The 20715-nt window shown below is 39.0% G+C and overlaps 1 protein-coding gene and 1 pseudogene across 1 annotated transcript; both read left to right on the plus strand.

The window, feature by feature from the left end:
* Nucleotides 1-8294: 8294 nt before the first annotated feature.
* Nucleotides 8295-10534, plus strand: LOC117694892 (protein FAM47A-like; annotated as a pseudogene).
* A 3284-nt stretch (nt 10535-13818) lies between these two features.
* Nucleotides 13819-14475, plus strand: LOC117694893 (ferritin heavy polypeptide-like 17E). Its single transcript, XM_034485913.1, has one exon. The coding sequence runs from the start codon at nt 13819-13821 to the stop codon at nt 14473-14475; it is 657 nt and encodes a 218-aa protein (XP_034341804.1).
* Nucleotides 14476-20715: the final 6240 nt, after the last annotated feature.

Here is a 20715-nt window from a genome sequence, read left to right on the forward strand (position 1 = left end):
CAGGCTATTCACATCAGGCTATTCCTCTCCACCCTCGACTCTCCAGTTCTGCCTCTCTTCGTAATGCCCAAACTGTTCTGCTTCTCTTTCTCTCCCATTCCTTCACCACATAGCTGTACATCATAGTAACTCCTGCTGTTGGTAGGTCCTGCTGTTGGCAGGAACACTTGCTGAGATGTGGATGGGATGTAGGAATGGGTAGAAGATGACTGCTTATGGGATTCTCTTGGCCAGAGTAGGTGTGAGTTAAGTTTAAGCCTGAGCCACAAATAGCCAATGGCATCTGGTGGGGAGATCCACTAAAAGACAAAAGTCAATGTTACCAGTGTTGGACTGAGTGTTGATTTCCATAAGAACTGGGTGATTCTGAACCTATTGACCTATATAATATTTTATTTTTTAATTCTTTATTCATTATTTTATTTATTTACATTTAAATTTTTATCCCCTTCCTATTTCCCCTCCTCAAAACCCCCTATTTCATCCCCCATGCTTCCATGAAGGGGTTCCCCTACCCACCCACTCACTCCCACCTCACTGCCCTAGCATTCCCTTACACTGTGCATCAAGCCCTCACAGGACCAAGGGCCCGTTCTCCCATTGATGCCCGACAAGGCCATCCTATGCTACATTATGCAGTTGGAGCCATGGGACTCTCCATGTGTACTCTTTGGTTGGTGGTTTAGTCCCTTGGGAGCTCTGGGGGATCTGGTTGGTTAATATTGTTCTTCCTATGGGGTTGCAAACTCCTTCAGCTCCTTCAGTCCTTTCCCTAACTCCTCCACTGGGGTCTTAGTGCTCAGTCCGATGGTTGGCTGCAAACATCTACATCTGTATTAGTAAGACTCTGTAGAGGTAAGCAAAGCACAGACTTTTAAATAAATTATCTGGATTGATTTTAAAGCAGATTATTCAGCTATTCTCAAAATGTTATTATGAATGAAATAATATTCAAAATTCCATGCTTTTGGTAGTGTCATTTCCTATAGTTAATATAGTAATACTTTATGTGAATGTCAGCTGCTCTCCTCAGCAATTTTATTTTATATTATACTCCTTATGAGGAAGAAGTCAAAGGCCACGGAGAGTGTGACTACTGAGTTCCAAAAGCACCTCAGGCAATTCTTACTGATTTCTGAAATGTGCGATGTTTATAAATGTTGTCCAGGAATATACATTTAAACTTTTAAGAGAAGTACCTGGCTAGGTCTCTATCAGAAAATAAAATATTTAGGAATATTTCTAAGTAAGTATTATTAATCATGTAGATGGAGTCACAAACACCCCACCATCATCTTTATTTTTTAAAGATTTTTTTAATTTATTTTATGTATATGAGTACACTGTAGCTATCTTCAGACACACAAGAATAGGGCATCAGATTCCATTACAGATGGTTGTGAGCCACCATGTAGTTGCTGGGAATTGAACTCAGGACCCCTGGAATGGCAGTTAGTGCTCGTAACTATTAAGTCATCTCTCCAGCCAAACCATCTTTATCTTTATATTTTCATCATCGTGCAGCTCTTGCTCCATGGCTCTGGAGCCACCACTTGCCTTGTGCGATAAGCTGTGCTGTCATGGTTGGGACTTTATCTTGCAGGGCTCTGCTGACAAAACTTTACAGCTTGCTCTCAATGGTGCAGGGAAGCCTTTGGAAAAAGGGGGATGAGAGCTGACTAAGTTTGAGATCTGGGTGAAATATTAAGTGGGAACTATGCTAAGAATAAGAAGGATTGAAGTGATGCTTTGAGGGGTGGGGAGGCAAGAAGCAGAGAAAGAAATGGTTGGCAAGGAGCCAAATGAGAGGGGAGACAGACATGTACAGAACCTGAGAAGGAAAAGAGAAAGGCAGCTTTGGAGTCTACAGGTAAAAGCCAAATGAATCAGAAGACAGAGTTTACTAAAATTGTTAGTGTAAGAAACTAGCACCACTCATGTAACATAGGCCACTCTGGGTGTGGATTTCTTCCTAAAGGTGTTTCTCAACCATTCACGTTTCCTCTGTTGAGAATTCTTTGTTTAGCTCTGTATAACATTTTTAATAGGGTTATATGGTTGTCTGGAGTATAATTTCTTGAGTTCTTTGTATATCTTGGATATTAGCCCTCTATCAGATATAGGATTGGTTAAGATCTTTTTCCAATCTGTTGGTTGCCATTTTGTCTTATTGACAATATCCTTTGCCTTATAGAAACTTTGCAATTTTATGAGATCCTATTTGTCAATTCTTGATCTTAAAGCATAAGCCCTTGGTGTTCTGTTCAGGAACTTTTCCCCCATGCCTAAGTATTCGAGTGTCTTTCCCACCTTATCTTCTCTTAGTTTCAGAGTATCTGGTTTTAAGTGAAGGTCTTTTATCCACTTGGATTTGAGCTTTGTACAAGGAGATATGAATGGATTGATTGATTTGCATCCTTCTACATGTTGACTTCCAGTTGAACCAGCACCATTTGCTGAAAATGCTGTCCTTTTTCCACTGGATGGTTTTAGCTCCTTTGTCAAAGATCAAGTGTCCATAGTTATGTGGGCTCATTTCTGGATCTTCAATTCTATACCATTGATCTTCCTGCCTGTCTCTGTACCAATACCATGGAGTTTTTATTATTATTGCCCTGTAGTATAATTTGAGGTCAGGGATGGTGATTCCCCCAGAAGTTCTTTTGTTGTTGAGAATAGTTCTGGATATCCTGGGTTTTTGTTTGTTCCAAATAAATTTGCAAATTGTTCTTTCTATGCCTATGAAGAATTGATTTGTAATTTTGATGGGGATTGCATTGAATCTGTAGATTGCTTTTGGCAGGATGGCCATTTGTATTAAGTTAATCCTGCCAATGCAGGAGCATGGGAGATCTTTCCATCTTCTGAGATCTTCTTCAATTTCTTTCTTTCTTTCTTTCTTTCTTTCTTTCTTTCTTTCTTTCTTTCTTTCTTCTTTCTTTCTTTCTTTCTTTCTTTTTTTTTTTGTTTTTTCGAGACAGGGTTTCTCTGTGTAGTACTGGCTATCCTGGAACTCACTCTGTAGACCAGGCTTGCCTCTAACTCAGAAATCCACCTGCCTCTGCCTCCCAAGTGCTGGGATTAAAGCCGTGAGCCACCACTGCCTGGCTCCTCTTCGATTTCTTTCTTCGGAGACTTGAATTTCTTGTCATACAGATCTTTCACTTGCTTGGTTAGATTCACTCCAAGACATTTTATATTATTTGTAACTATTGTAAACGGTGTCATTTCCCTAATTTCATTCTCAGCCTGTTTATCTTTTGAGTATAGGAAGGCTACTGATTTGTTTAAGTTGATTTTATATCCAGCCACTTTACTGAAGTTGTTTATCAGGTTTAGGAGTTCTCTGGTGGAAGTTTTAGGTTCACTTAAGTATACTATCATATCATCTGCAAATAGTGAAATTTTGACTTCTTCCTTTCCTATCTGTATCCCTTTGACTTCCTTTTGTTGTCTAATTGCTCTAGGTAGGACTTCCAGTACTATATTGAATGGGTAGGGTGAGAGTCGGCAGCCTTGTCTAGTCCCTGATCTTAGTGGGATTGCTTCAAGTTTCTCTCCATTTAGTTTGATGTTGGCTACTGGCTTGCTGTATATTGCTTTTACTATGTTTAGGTATGGACCTTGAATTCCTAATCTTTCCAAGACTTTTAACATGAAGGGATCTTGAAATTTGTCAAATGCTTTCTCAGCATCTAGTCAGATGATCATGTCATTTTTTCTTTGAGTTTATTTATATAGTGGATTACATTGATGGATTTCCGAATATTGAACCATCCCTACATTCCTGGGATAAAGCTTACTTGATCATGATGGATGATTGCTTTGATTTGTTCTTGGATTCAGTTTGCAAGAATTTTATTGAGTATTTTTGCATCAATATTCATAAGAGAGATTGGTCTGTAGTTCTCTTTCTTTGTTGGGTCTTTTCTGTGGTTTAGGTATGAGCATAATGGTAGCTTCATAGAACGAATTGGGCAGTGTTCCTTCTGTTTCTATTCGATGAAATAGCTTGAACAGGATTGGTATTAGTTCTTCCTGGAAGGTTTGATAGAATTCTGCACTAAAACAATCTGGCCCCGGACTTTTTTGGTGGGGAAATTTTTAATGACTGCTTCTATTTCTTTAGGGGTTATGTGACTGTTTAGATGGTTTATCTGCTCCTCGTTTAACTTTGGTACCTGGTGTCTATCTAGAAAATTGTCCATTTCATCCAGATTTTCCAATTTTATTATAGGCCTGTGTAGTAGGATCTGACGATTTTTTTATTTCCTCTGTTACTGTTGTTATGTCTCCCTTTTTAGTTCTGATTTTATTAATTTGAGTACTGTCTCTGCGCCCTTTGGTTAGTCTGGCTAAGGGTTTGTCTATGTTGTTGATCTTTTCAAAGAACCAGCTCCAGGTTCTGTTGATATTTTGTATAGTTCTTTCTTTTTTAACTTGGTTGACTTCAGCCCTGAGTTTGATTATTTCCTGCCGTCTACTCCTCTTGGGTATATTAGCTTCTTTTTGTTCTAACGCTTTCAGGTGTGCTGTCAAGTTGTTAGTGTATGCTCTTTCCATTTTGTTTTTGTGGGCACTTAGAGCTATGAGTTTTTCTCTTAGTACTGCTTTCATGAAATCCCACGAATTTTTGATATGATGTGTCCTCATTTTTATTTAAATAAAAAATGTCTTTAATTTCTTTCTTTATTTCTTCCCTGACCAAGTTATCATTGAGTAGAGCATTGTTCAGTTTCCATGTGTATGTGGGTTTTCCCTTGTTTTTTCCATGTTAAAGATGAGTCTTCATCCATGGTGGTCTGATAGGGTACAAGGGATCATTTCAATCTTTTTGTATCTGTTGAGGCCTGTTTGGTAACCAATTATATGGTCTATTTTGGAGAAGGTACCATGAGGTACTGAGAAAAGGTATATTCTTTTGTTTTAGGATAAAATATTCTATAGATGTCAGTTAAGTCCAATTGGTTCATAACTTCTCTTAGTTTCATTGTGTCTTGGTTTAGTTTTTTGTTTCCATGATCTGTCCATAGCTGAGAGCAGGGTGTTGAAATCTCCCACTATTATTGTGTGAGGTGCAATGTATGCTTTAATCTTTAGTAAAGTTTCTTTTATGTATGTGGGTGCCCTTGCATTTGGAGCATAGATGTTCAGAATTGCAAGTTCCTCTTGGTACATTTTTCCTTTCATGAATATGAAGTGTCCTTCTTTATCTTTTTTTGTTACTTTTGGTTAAAAAATTATTTTATTTGATATTAGAATCGCTACTCCAACTTGTTTCTTGGGGCCATTTGCTTGGAAGATTGTTTTCCAACCTTTTACTCTGAGATAGTGTCTGTCTTTTTCACAAAGGTGAGTCTTCTGTATGCAGCAAAATTTTGGGTCCTGTTTATGTATCCAGTCTGATAGTCTATGTCTTTTTATTGGAGAATTGAGTCCATTGATATTAAGAGCTATTAAGAAAAAAAAATGAATGCTGTTTCCTGTTATTTTTGTTATTGGCGGTGGAGTTATGTTTGTATAGCTACCTTCTTTTAGGGTTGTTGCAAGATTACTTTCTTGCTTTTTCTAGGTTGTAGTTTCCCTCCTTGTGTTGGAGTTTTCCACCAATTATCCTTTGAAGTGCTGGATTTGTGGTAAGATATTATGTTAATTTGGATTTGTCATGGAATATTTTGGTTTCTCCATAAATATTGATTGAGAGTTTTCCTGGGTATAGTAGTCAGGGCTGGCATTTGTGTTCTATTAGGGCCTGTATGATATCAGTTCAGGAAATTCTGGCTTTTATAGTCTCTGGTGAGAAATCTGGTGTAATTCTTATAGGTCTACCTTTATATGTTACTTTGCCTTTTTCCCTTACTGCTTTTAGTATCTTCTCTTTGTTTTGTGTATTTGATGTTTTGATTATTATGTGAAGGGAGGTATTTCTTTTTTGGTCTAGTCTATTTGGGGTTCTGTAGGCTTCTTTTATATTTAAAGACATCTCTTTCTTTAGGTTAGGGAAGTTTTTCTCTATAATTTTGTTGAAGTTATTTACTGGCTCTTTAAGTTGGAGTCTTCCCCTTCATCTATACCTATTATCCTTAGGTTTGGTCTTCTCATTGTGTCCTGGATTTCCTGGATGTTTTGTGTTAGGAGCTTTTTACATTTCACATTTTATTTGACCATTGTGTCTATGTTTTCCATGGTATCTTCTGCGCATGAGATTCTCTCTTCTAACTCTTGTATTCTGTTGGTGATGCTTGCATCTATGACTCCTGATCTTTTTCCTAGGTTTTCTATCTCCAGGTTAGTCTCCATTTGAGATTTCTTTATTGTTTCTACTTCAGTTTTTAGAACCTGGACAGTTTTGTGTAATTCCTTCACTTGCTTGGCTGTGTTTTCTTGCATTTCTTTAAGGGCTTCTACCTGTTTACCTGCGTTCTCCTCAAATTCTTTGAGAGTGTTGCTTATGTCCTTTTTAAAGTCCTCCATCATCATCATGAGAAGTGATTTTAATTCTGAGTCCTGCTTTTCTGGTGTGATGTGGTGTTCTGGACTTGTTATGGTGGGGGAACTGGGTTCTGGTGATGCCAAGTAACTTTGGTTTCTGTTGGTTTACATTCTTACACTTGCCTTTTGCCATGTGGTTAGCTATAGTGTTACTCAAAACTCACTGGTTCTGACTGGAGTCTGCCTTTCCAGTTATCTTGGTTGTGTCAGAACTCCTCGGGGTCCGGATGACTCTATGATCCTGAGCTCCAGCTGCTCTGGGTACAGTGGCTCCTCTAGGATATTTCAGGATATGGTGTCTCCACAGTAGTAGACCAGCTAGGTGTTTGCTGCTCTGAATGTAGTTGCTCCACTAGGATGCTTCAGGATATGGTATTCCCTGCTCTGCAGCTCTGTGGGCCATGTCCCTCTCAAGGATGCCTGCAGCTCTGAGGTTCTTGACCTCTCTTGGGTACCTCTGCAGCTCTGCAGTCCGTGACCTCCCTAGGGTGCTTCCGGACTCAATTTCCAGAGGGGAGCAGATCGGCTGGGAGACTGCTCCATCCACTGGTATCCGGACCAGGGGTGGAAGGGGAGTGGCTCTCTGCAGGGGCAGCGTCTGGATGCCAGGAGGGCACAACATTTTCAAAGGCAAAAACTATAATTACAACACTGTTAGATGAGAGTCAGAATACACTAACATTTGTTTCAGAAAAAGTTATTTCAGGCACAATATGACAATATTGATTTATACACTTTTCAGTTATTTTTAGCTTATCTTGTTTTTATATACATTATTTTGCTTAAAACATGTTCAGTCAGAGTCATGAAAATCCCAAATGTGTTGCCAAGGCACACATAGCTGTTTAGGCTGAGAACCGTCTAAGCAGACACAAAATACAGTCAAGAGAAGATGGTGTTATCCACTTCAAAAAGCACCAACAAATCAAAGCTTTTACAGATGTAATTAAACGTGGGGAATTAAGTTCCATCCCAATCAGGCAATAGAATTTGGCAGCAGCATCCCATGTTTCTGGTATTGGCATAATGAAAAATATAGTAGTAAAAGATCTGTAAAATTTTCCTCCACATTTAAGAAAACCTACACAAGCCAGCCATATGAGAGAATCACTACATGGAGGCCCTAAGAAGCCATTGCATAAATCTGTGAAAGTATACCATGGGTTGTGCTGAATACTCCAAGATGTTGGAGATGCCAGAGCTATAGTATGTCTGCTAGGGAGAACTACATACGGGGTGTTGAAACAGCCCAAGAGAGAGAAATATGTTGCAGTCAACAACACTTGAAGAAATGGCAGATATAAGGAGCCATCAAAGCCTTTTGACATCAGAAATGCATTAAAAGACTTAGAGATTACCCTGCTGAATTTTGGGCTTGCTTTATTCTAGTATTTCCTCACCATGCCACTTTTCCTTCCTTCCGGAGTATATGCATAGGTACAGGTACAGGTATAGGTACAGGTACAGGTACAGGTACAGGTAGGTACAGGTGTGTGTGTGTGTGTGTGTGTGTGTGTGTGTACACTGTATGCTTCATAATATATAATTTTGCAGGGGGTTACAATTAAAAGATTGCCCTGGATCTCAGAAGAAACTTTGGATTTTAAATAGTCTTGGGACTGTGAAAGACTATGGAGACATTGAAAGTTGTATTGAATGCATCTTGCTTTATGCTATGGCTAAAAGCCTAATGGGGACAAGGAGTGGAATATGGTGATTTGAATGAGAATAGACTCTATAGAGTTATATATTTCAATGCTTGTTCCCAAGTTGGTGAAACTGATTGTTAAGGATTAGGAATCATGGCGCTGTTGGAGGTATTTCACTGATGGTGGGCTTTGAGGCTTCAAAATCCTACTCCATTCCAAGTCCTACTCTCTTTGCCCTGAACTTATAGATAAGCTCTCATAGATCCCCTTTTATAGATATAAGCTCTCAGTTTATGCTCCCTGCTTGCTTGTTGTCATGCTACCCATCATGATGGTCATAGATTTACCCACTGAAACTATAAGCAAGCCGAAAAGTAAACACTTTCTTTAAAAGCTGCCTTGGTCATGGTGTTTCTTCAAAGCACTAGAGAAGTAACTAAGTCAGATTCCATGGTACCCATATTACAATAGTCCAAATAGAAATGTCTAACCATAACCTGTGTTGAGAATGTCTAGAAGAATTTAAAATTCTCATAACAAGCCAAAGTTTAGAAGGCCAGTCTGTCAGGATTGGATATTGTGTTCATATGATGTAGATAAAGCTGAATAGAAGAAACTTGGTTCTGGGCACTACATCTTGTTTATCAGTGTAGAATCTCAAGTTTCCTAGCAACTAAGTATCCTCAGGAAAATAATCACTGATTCTGGGACAGTAGACTCAGAGCAAGCAGATACTATGGGGGACCAGAGGCTTCCAGAGAAACAGCCTGTTTGGGTACCCAGGTACAAGGATCAGAAACCTGTCAAGTGTGTCTTGAACCACAAGAAGGAACAACTGAAATATTCTCCTTTCCTGGAGGGCCATCGCTGCTTTTTTTTCTAAGGAAGAGGTAGATGAACTCAGGAGAGACTGTTTGCCAAATGGGAGCATTTTTCCAAGAATTTCTAAATATGTGTACAGTGTTACCACCAATAAGAGTCAGAGAAAGCTACCTGGGAATGCAGGGCTCTTTAGCTTACTTTTATCAACTCAGCAAAAAGGTAGAGAGTGCCAATACGAGCTGAATCCACGTTCTCAGATAAAAGATGATTCAGACCTCTTTGTATATTGTCTGCAAGTGCCAAAGCATGAAGAGTATCTGAATAGCAAGTGGCCTCACTGGGAAAATCAAAAGGAAGGAAGTCAGAAGCATAACATGCATGGAAATGTCTCTTATAAAAAATACAACCATAGAGCTCCCAAGAATTCTAGGTCACTTCAAGGCAATTGGCTATCTCTAAACACACCCATCAATCAGGATTTGCTCAACTCTCTTTATTATAGATACATAAAAGGAGGAGCTGAGGCTATCTGTGAATGAAATGAGCCTTTTGGACACTTGACAATGATGGGAACATTTGACATGGGTTATGCATGCCAAGATAGTGAAGAGTCTTCATTCAAGAATATTGGTTACCTTCCATCTGATCTTATTCCATCCAGACTAGTGGATTTTGTGACAGATATTAGACTCTGTAAACAAGAAACACAAATTGATATGAAACTTGCAAAATCATGCAATACTTTTAAGCCCATTTGAAGAAGATTACTTATGGGCCAGCACACCAGAAACCCAAACTTTCCAAAACCATAGGAAATCAAGAACCAGTGCTTAGGCCCAAGACCATGCTTAAAATTCAAGGTAAAAGCTTTTGCAGACCAAATATCTTTGAAGATCTCAATTAAACAATCAATTTTCAGGATTTCATGGAAACTTAGATGTGCTGCAACAATTTGACATGGACTATGCTAACCAACCAACTTATGACGAATCCTCAGACAAAATAAACAGTCATCTTCCTTCTAAGCTTAAGTACTTCAGTGGATTAACGGAAGAGAAGGGAAACAAATTCTCCAAACAGATACCAAAACTTGAGATGAACGTCCAAACGCCATATGATCTTTCTATGTCCACCGAGGAGGAGTATAAATATGGACCTTCATACCAAAAACTGAAGCAATTGAAAACACAGGCCATAAAAGAGCCTTTAAATGGCCCCAAGGACTTGCTCAATATTGAAGGTAAAAAAGTCTGCAAACCAGATACACTTGAAAATCTCTATGGAGCAATTGCCTTTAAGGATTTCATTGTAGAGAAGGGCTACAATATGCCAGGAATACTCCAGAAGTTTTTTATGAAAAAGGGATGGAATTACGACTCTGTTAGTACTCCTATTCCGAGTGCATTAAAAAAATATGAAACGATTCTACAACAAATGGATGATGAAGATTATGAAAATGATGGGAAAGAACTTGACTAAAAGATTTTCTTATTACCACCCTACTTGACTGTGTCCTCTGCTCATTTTGCATTTGAGATGCATTGAGTGAAAAAACACCCTTTGGCACCACAACCACAAACATAATTCCTAACATTCAGAAACATTTCTCAATGAACTCATACTCTGCCTTCAAGAATATTTTTGATGTTCTATACAGTGTGAGAGCAATGTTAGAATTTGATTTCCTCACATAGTCTTTCCTTGACACTGTTATAACAAGCATTTGTAAAACTACATAAAACCATTCATTAAAAATAGAAAGACTCTGATAAAAAAGACTCAGTGGTATCATTTTACAAAATGGGTAAATCTCAAAATACTGTAATTGTACTGAACAAAAGGAGATGTGCATAATTTCCTATAAATTTAAAAAGTAATAAAATAATTGTATAAATCATTTTTTATCATCCAGTATTGAATTGTATAGGTAAAATGATGGGCAGCTATTTTCCTTTCTTGCATATCACAGCATTTATTCTTGGCAGACAGTAAATTCAATGTTAGGTACACTTTAGTGCTCACAATGTCACTTCACCTGTTGTGTGTGAAGCACTTCTTCAAAGAAATGCACATTTTCTTTCATTCTATTTGCATGCATATGCTAATAACATATTTGATATTTTCACGAATAAACCTCTATCTCACACAGAGTCTGCAGGTATTCAATGCAATCCCCTGTGGTACCTTTTTCTCTTTGGTTCCTTTTGTGCAGAAAGTGTGATGATGAATGTGTTCGCTTGCCCTTCTTTGCATTTAGCCTGAACTTGTGACATGAAAGCCAATAATATTGTGGTCATTTAAATTGCAAATAGTTGTCTGCCAGTGTGCTTTTCATTTCCTTTATATTCATTCTGTTTCTTTTCTTATAGAGTAATGAGGTTATGATTTAAGTTTGGTTTAACATTTGCATTTGAGTCTAATCAATATTTATTTTATTTTTTCTAAGGGCATCATGTTTTATAACTACAACATAAAAATTAAGTGAGAAGCAAGAACATATTTGGTGAAGGACTTAAGAGACAGTGAAAATTTTAATGCAAGAAGTTTGCTCAGATTCTCTAGTCTTTCCCTCAGATTTAACAAATACAATTTCTACTTTCATCTTTTCTCATTAAACACCTTATGACATTGTGCTAATCAATGCTGATCCATCAATGGTGATTTCTTAAAGTTCTTCTCCAAATTGAAAAGAAAGGGGTGGAAGTTTCTTTTTTAGAATATATATATATATATATATATATATATATATATATATATATATGTATGTAACTGAGAAAATATTTTGCTCACAATAAAGTTTGATCATATTCTTTTCTGTCACCAAACTCCCATATGCTCTTTCCATAGGACAGCTGCTTCCAGAAAAGTCAACAATAGTTGGTCCACATGAACCAAATTTTAAGGGTAAATTGCTAGCAAAATGCCTGTAGTATGCTCATCCTATCATGAAAGCCTGGCTTGTGGTTATGAACATGCTGAGTTGCCCATTCCTTGTATAGTTTGATTCCTACCTACTGTGCCTTTGTACCAAGTTTTCTTTACATTGATCTTACATAAAATACAGCTTCCATTCTTTGTAGACTGGAATCTCTTCAAGTACCTTCCCCATTCCTCAGTAACCACAGAACTGGAGTCATATATTCCCTGGCAGTCAGTGAAAGTCAGGCCAGAGGAAACACAAGTAATCATCTTAATGTTTAGTTGTTAAGGGTTTAAATTTGACAGGAGGATGTAAATAACTCTTTTATAATAAGCCACACCAATACATGGTACACTGAGTACTATGCTATTTCCATGAACTAACACAAAGTCAACCTTACCAACTATTGAATTTTTCACAATACAATACAAAACAACACCACAAGTCTTTATTAGGCATGTGTCCAGTTCACCAAAAAATTTAAGGGAACTTTATGCAATATAACATAATTTATATCCTATTATTACTATAATATGATTATATTGTGTATAATCATATAAATTATGTGATATGTATTACGTACATGATATGTAATATAATCATGTAACATAATTGTAATATATATACATATATATATATGTATATATATATATATATAAAATATTATACAATATGAATCTTATAAGCTTAAAATGAGACAGTTGAACATCATGCTTTGGTAAGAATCCCCAAAGAAAAAGTTGTGTAAAAATCAAAATGATTGACATACCTAACTTAATAAGTCAAGTAGCATAACTAAATTCAATGGTCCTCAAGATTACAGTCTTTTTACAGACATAAGACAAGTATCCACAAACTTAAAAAGCAACACAGGAGGTTAGAATGATACCTCCGTGGTTAATAGCACTAGGTGCTTTTACATTAGGATTGAGTTGGATTGCCAAAACCCACACCACAAATAGACAAATATACTGTTATATACTACATAGAAAAATTAGGTTATACATAATGGACTTCTAACCATTTTACTTGTTATATTAATAAATTCACTGCAATATTAGCCTCTGCTTAAAAGATTGCTCTAATGTTCCACATATATGTGTAATGGCAAAACTACATTCCTAATGCTCGTTTTTGACACCTTTGGATGATAGATTATAAACAACTAAAAGCTACTTCAATGGCAATGGAAGTAAAAAGAATGTTGGATGGCAGTGAGTTGCCATGAATAATTGTACTATCCAGAGAAAGGCATCAAAGCTTCTACTTTTCAGGTACCCTCCTCATCCATAAAACAACTAGTACTGTACTCCTGAAAAATAATTTTAAAATCTTGTATTTGGAAGTCTTATATGGATGCGGAAGTCTTCATAGATGTGCCTGGTCTACTTATGGAACTGAACACTGACGACCTGTCAACCTGACGCTCTAATCTTAGTTGGAATCATTCAAATGAAGCATTCTGATACAAATTTTTCTAAGGAAACAAAGAGCAGAAAGTTGAAAGGAACGACATTCAGGCTTATCCAGAGGAACTGCTTTATAAAGCATCCAGAGGATGTAGTCTAAAACTTTGGAGACTATCCAGACAGTCAGTTAAAGTACATGGTGTAGGTCAGTCAGGTCCCAGGAGGGGGCGCGGCCATGGAACTCGGCACTCCTGACCCGGCCCCTCCCCTCTCTCAGCCCAGGTGCTGAAAGGATGTCATCATCAGGCGCCAGCCGTCGTCATTCCGGGTGAGACCGCGTGCGCAGGCCGTGCGGGGCGGCCTCAGAGCCACCTGAGGCCTCTGCTTGCTTTCTGCTCCACCGGGACACTTCCCCTCTTCTGAGGGGCTCCGGGACAGACAGCCGGCCCTTGCCCTTTGAGCCGCTCTGCCCCTCTGAGCAGCTACAGGTACTGTTGAGAACTGTGGTTGTGTTCAAGTGGCCGCCATGGCCGAAGCACCCTCACAAGTGCGACAGAACTATGATAGCTCCTGTGAGGATGCAGTCAACACCCATATCCGGCTGCTGCTCTATGCTTCCTATGTGTACCTGTCTATGGCCTTCTACTTTGACCGTGATGACGTAGCCCTGGAGAATTTCAAGCGTTTCTTCCTGAGCAAGTCACACAACTGCAAGGCCACTGTGGAGATGTTCGTGTTCCTGCAGAATAAGCGTGGTGGCCATGCTATTCTGCCCAGCATCGCGAAACCAGACCGCAGCAGCTGGCAGGGGGGCCTCCAGGCCATGGAATGCTCCTTCTGCATGGAGATGACCATCAACCAGAGCCTGCTCGACCTGCACAAGCTGGCCAAGGGAAAGGGTGATGCTCACCTCTGCGACTTCCTGGAGCAGCACTGTCTGGAAGAGCAGGTCAGTGTCCTCAAGAAGATGGGTGGCTACCTGACCAACCTGCGCCAGATGGGGGCACCGGAGAAAGGCTTGGCCGAGTACCTCTTGACAAGCTCAGCCTGCCCTGAAAGCTTCAACTGGACTGAACTGGGATGTCCCCACTGCCATGGGGTCTTCCTCTGGTCATTAGACCTGGTGTCAGTTCATGTTACTTTTGCAGCAAGTTCACCCGTTTTCTGGTTCTGTTCGAAATAAAGTTGTCTGTTTGAAAGCAAAATGAAAGTCTTGTGACTCTTCTTGAAATCTCGTTTTCAAAAACGAAAGTGGATCTACTCTTAGGTTTGTAAAATGGGTGGAAGGAAGAATAATTATGTCCCTTCCCTTTGCAGCTTACATTTCTAGTGGTTGTGCATAGAGTAAAAACCATCCTGGGGCCTTTTAAAACCAACTTAGCTTCTCTTATCATTTATGGAAGCATCAAGTTCAGGGTTTTTCCTAGTTATAGAGTAAATGGTTTGGTTTGTATTGTAAAAGAGCAAGCCTAAGTGATCCTGGAACAGAATGTAAAGAAATGAGATTGGGTAGGTATTAAAATAAAAGACTTAAAAGGATAATAGAGGCAGAGAAAGGCACAGAGAGAGAGAGAGAGAGAGAGAGAGAGAGAGAGAGAGAGAGAGAGAGAGAAGAAGAAGAAGAAGAAGAAGAAGAAGAAGAAGAAGAAGAAGAAGAAGAAGAAGAAGAAGGGGAGGGGGGAGGGGGGAGGGGGAGGGGGAGGGGGAGGGGGAGGGGGAGAGGGAGAGGGAGAGGGAGAGGGAGAGGGAGAGGGAGAGGGAGAGGGAGAGGGAGAGGGAGAGGGAGAGGGAGTGGAGAAATATAGAGGCTGGCCATGAGCACATGGAGAGAGAGGGGGGAGGGGGTAAGAGGACAGAACAATAGCAAGAGAGCAAGAAAGGAGCAAGAGTGAGGGGAGGGGGCAAGCAGCCCCTTTTATAGTGAGTCAGGCCTACCTGGCTATTGCCAGGTGTCTGTGAGGCAGATCATACCTGTCTGTTGCCAGGTAACTGTGGGGTGGAGCTTAGATAGAATGCTTACACTGATACAATGAAGGAAGGTCATATTTGTGATTTTGAATGTAAAAGGAACAAAATCATGTGACTGTGAAGTGCTGGCCATTCAGAATATTAGGCTAGAGAAAGTTGAAGGTAGAAGTTCAGTTCAGATTTCCAGAGTTTTGATAGATACTTATTAATCTCGCTAAAGGCCTAGAAGAAGTAAATTGCTGATATTGCCTTCTACAGACTGCACAACTGAGACATCATTTCTCATTCATAGAAGCTGAAAGACAAAAAAGAAGACAAGGAAGTAAACCAACCCCAGTCTGAAGCTGAAAGGCTGGAAAAGCAGCCTGGTGTAATTAAGCATTTGAAAGCACAAGAGTCTGTAGTTATGAACCCACATATAGGCTCACAACTAAAAATAAAACACACACACACACACACACACACACACACACACACACACATACATACACACACCTCCTATCTCCCACCTCAACAATCTTAAGAGCTGTTAGTTGACAGGTAGCAGTTAGAGAGACTACAGTGGGAATGTAAAGTCCAGGTAATATCTTTTCTAAGGAGTTTCTGGGTAATAGCCTCAAGTCATGAGAAATTCAGTCAGGCTCTACCTGGCAATAGCCCCTAGCCATGAGGTATTGATTGTTCCTAGCCTGAAAAAGTTTTCTTCCTTTTGTTTTTGTTTCTACTTCAGTTTGTTTTGGTCTTTGTATGGTTTGTTGTTGTCACTGTTGTTGTTCTTCTTCTTGTTGTTGTTGTTTTGTTTGATTGTCCAACTGCCCCCAAGGTACTTGTATAACAAGCTAAAAAGTCATAAGTCCTGACTCTCCAGTGTCCCTTTTTGCTCAAGTCATGAAGAACCTTTTAGGTGGTGGCTGGGGCCTCTAGCAGAAATAATCAAGCACTTAGTAGTTACAATAGGGTTTTAGTCTTAGTCAGGGAAAGCTGCAAATGTTCACTGTACAGCCTTAGAACAGCAGCTGGTGATAGGTAAGTCACAGCACTGGTTGGGAGACCATTAGTGGCTCCACTTCCATTACTGCAAAAACTACTTATCCCATAAAGTGGTAGTCTGAGGAACTTTTGGCCAAGCCTTGCCAGGGGTGATATTAACAAGCCATTTAGCAATGCTGTGCAAATGTCACTGGAGCAATTGTTGCCTCAGTGAAGGGGCTCCCACCACCCATCTCACCTAATGCAATGGATCCTCCTGTTAAACCCAAGAAACTCCTAGAAGGGACATATGATACATGGATGATACTAGCAGAGTCTCCAAATAAGAATGGGTGGCACTAGCAATACAAAAAAAGCACAGACTGGAAGGAAGATTAAAAAATATCCAGCACAGATATCTGAAAGCTGTGTGTATAGTAGAAACACAAGGGCAGTGATTGGTGGCCATGTGCACTGACAGTTGGGTGGTACTGAACTCCTGACCTTATGGAAGGCCCAATGTGAGAGGGAAAATGGCAAGTAATTGGACGATCCTTGTGGGAACAACATGTATGGGAAGAAGTATACAGGAAGGTACAACAGAAGCTCCAGGCCCTGGGAGTTCTGGTAGTTTGTTATGTGGGATCCTATTGCCATCTGAGTTGTGCAATGTGAGAGACAGAGATTAACCACTTATGAGTATAAGTTCATCCCTCTCAATTTTTGAAATTACAATGTAAAGATACTTTTTCCCACAGTCATCAAAAAACACCCGTGTGTCAACGATATTTTTAAATTGCAGACAGAGACATACACATAGTAAGTACCAAGCAAAACTTTCCTGATATGCACGCTCCCATCAAGTCCTGATACCATCTTTCCCAGAACCAATTTTTAAGCTTCTGTTGATCAGACACTGCTTTCCCAGAACAGTTATACAAGCAGGACACATTGCTCTCCCAAACGATTACATGCTTGCTCAGTGTGTTTGTAGCTGTTTCTCTAGGGAAATGATTATGTGTCCCACAATACCCAGGATTAATGGTCACATGGAGGATCAATAGAGCGGGAGGGAAGAGATGAGGCTTTTGCCTTTCAAAAGAGGTTTGAGAAAAACATAGAATCATCCACATGGGTTTCAGTCTTCATGATCCTGGCCTTCCCTGTGACTGACAAAATGAAACTAAATGGGAATAAACTATGAATATAAACAGTGTAGTGAAGAAGCTCTTGTAATGCTTACAATCTAATTGATAAGCAGAGACCACAAAAACTCACCCACAGGTTCCTTGCTATGTAGGAAGAGGTTTCCATGTCGAGTTTCTATGTCGAGTCCCATCAGCCAGGCACTCGTATGTCAATTCCTGAAGGTATTACATGGCCACTGCCATCTCCCCTCCCCTTTTTTTAGTTGAGGGTATAGGACATCATGAGTCACAGTATGGGGACCGATGCTTACTGGGCAAATGAGGACTAGAAAGAGAATAACACAACTGAGAAACAGACTGACAACAATTCCTAGATTAATCATAAAAGACAAGAAATACATATTAGAAACATAAGACTGAACAGAATTGAGAAAGGAGGCAGCGCCTTTTTAGCCCTAAATGAGCATGTGAGGGTGTTGCAATCTGCTCATGAAACATGTCGATATTTAATCAATCTAAGAATCATTCAAAATGCCTCTAACATGAGCCTAAACATGCTCTGAAATATAAACATAGTCATCATAAGGCAAGGGAGTCCCAGAGAACCATTTGTAATTAGTGTGACAGGCAGCAGTAAGACTAACTCCTCTAAAACATTTTTTTAACCTGAAGTTCTTTTATCAATCTTCTCCTACATAAAAATAACAATAGAAACATTTTTAGAAAGTTTGTTAACATATTCTGCAGGGTGGGTCAGCTGGATCAACTCCATGGTAGAAGTAACAAAAGGGGGTACCATAGAGCCTATAATTCTCAATATGATAACAACAATAAAGCATTTGGACCAAGACAGAGAATTGACCACAATCTGCATAGCATAAATGCCAGGATCATCAAACCATGGCTGAGACATGTTTACAGGCAAAATAATATATGAAGGTTGTCTAACAACCAAAAAATTGCCAGGAGGAAATAATTGATTAATATAATTGGTTATAACACAACACAAAAAAACATCCTAAAAAGAAAAAAAAAATCAACCAAGTAATCCTTCATCCATAATATCAAAAGTTGCAATATTAACACAGGTATGAAGCCCCATAGTAAAAAGGAAAATTTTCAAGGGGCATTTAATGACAGTACAATTGGTTCCAGCAGAGGGTTTATATAAATGTCTCTGGGGGGACAGGTTCATCCAATGGTTTAGCCTGAAAAATGGGAATCACCCATTCTGCAGAAAAACAATAACTAATTGGTGATGGCTTTTTAAGTATATCACCATTCCAGAAAAATCAGACCTTATTGTTATTTAAATAGATAACTTCCATAATAGTAACGGAGCTAAGAACAAACTAATCATATATGTTTGTGTAAGCCCTCCTTTAACCATAAAAAGTTACTCCCTTAGTGAGAAACACAAAGGAAAACCATTATGGGTAGCCACTTATTGAATTCAACTGTATTCCAAGTGTGATTCAATTGCTCAGCCTGCAAAGAGCTGGGCTAGAAAACTGGGAAGTAGATGCCTAGTGGTAGTAAGGGAGCCAGGAGTAATCTCATCAGCAGGAGAAAGAAAACTCGAAGTTCAGGAGTATCTGTTACCACCTAATCCATTTTAAAGGGAGTTGATCAATAAAGTTCTATAACTAAGAGAAACCAAGAAAATTAGAAAATTAGGTAGTTTTAAGAATGCTAGCTGTAGCATTTGTTGTCCAGTCTCTTGGTGCTCTGAAAGTTCAGGCTTAAGGGAAATCCTAACTGGACCAGTCAGTAAGGCTGGATGAATTGGAATCATCTCGGGTCAGCAGCTTTCTGAAGCTCTTCTGAAGGAAGACTCCTGAAGAATGGCATAGAAGCAATCTGAGGCAGGATCAGCTTGAGGGTGGATCTTGTTAGGGCTTCTTCTTTGCTTGTTGTTTTCTGAAAGCATAATTTCTTACAAGTAGTATCCATAGTTCTGTATGGAATATGCAAGGTGCACAGTTTAGACAAATATGAATTTCCACTCTGCATCTGAGCAAGTGAAAGACAACTTCTTCTTCTTCTTCTTCTTCTTCTGTCTTCTTCTTCTTTTCTTCTTCTTCTTCTTCTTCTTCTTCTTCTCTTTCTTCTTCTTCTTCTTCTTCTTCTTCTATCTCTCTCTCTTTCTCTCTCTCTCTCTCTCTCTCTCTCCTCTCTCTCTCTCCTCTCTCTCTCTCTCTCTCTCTGAGCTAGTTTGATTATATAACCTAAGTATAATGTAAGTCTCCATTCATGCCATCTAAAATGATGGTATATAATGATAAGTTATAAGAATTCTATAGTCAATAAGATTTACTGACCATGTAAGTGGATGTTCTGGCTGGAGGACATATACATGTCCCAGTCAGTTTCAAAGTTGTTTCAGTAGAGGGCTTACATTTATGCACTACTGGTTCATTTTGTCCTTTTTATTTTCTCCTTTCTTATGCATCCAACATTTTCAGGAGGTCTCCCTCTATCAAATATGATTCTTACTATTTTGGATGGAATCCAAAGCCCTTTTTCCTTTTCTGTTGACACAAACAAAACCTCTCTCTCCTCTCATAACATATTTTTTGTTATTAGCATTTATTAGCAATTGAAGTCATTATAAATATAAATGGATCCAATTGATCTGCCCCCATTTTGACTTCTCCTTAAAGATGAAAGGCAGTATCACTACTATCATTAAACATATAGCCATTTTCATTTTGATAATTCAAAACAAGTTTGTATGGAGTCAAAATATCCTCTTTACAATGACATATGTTTATTATTACGTATTGAGACAGGGTTCCTCAGTGTAAGGCAAAGTGACTTTTACTTTCTCTGTAGATCAGACTGTCCTCAAAGTCACAAGAAATCTACTTTTTTCATATCTTTGTTCCCAAGTGTCAGGAGCCAGCTAGGAGAGGATAAGGCTAGCAAGTGATGCGGCCCAACTCTTTGCATGGCCTCTGTTTCCTCTTTTCATTACTGCTTTAGTGCTTCTTCCACTTATATCCTGGATCATTCTGCTGGCCATGTTCAACCTACTACTTTCTCTTCCTGCTCTGGATTTTTTCAGATGCCTCTGGCTGTTCTCTTCTTCAAATCTACAATAAAAACTTTCTCTACAACCATACTTAGAGTGGTCATATCCTCATTTTTATTCACATCAAACTGCCACAAATATCCATTTGGGACCCTTTTCCTTTGCATGTGGATAATTCATACATGTCAGTGCATTCTCTTCCTGGTCATGCTTTCATGTGCATCCATTCATTATAGCTTATTCAATCTTTCTAGAAGGCCACATTTCTCACATCATTCACAATAAGTTCACATTTTTCTCAAAC

The sequence above is a fragment of the Arvicanthis niloticus genome, chromosome X, assembly GCF_011762505.2.
Source record: "Arvicanthis niloticus isolate mArvNil1 chromosome X, mArvNil1.pat.X, whole genome shotgun sequence".
NCBI classification, from domain to species: domain Eukaryota; kingdom Metazoa; phylum Chordata; class Mammalia; order Rodentia; family Muridae; genus Arvicanthis; species Arvicanthis niloticus.

Coding starts and splice junctions, on each gene's coding strand:
- LOC117694893 (XM_034485913.1), top strand. CDS start 13,819: ATGGCCGAAGCACCCTCACAAGTGCGACAGAACTATGATAGCTCCTGT.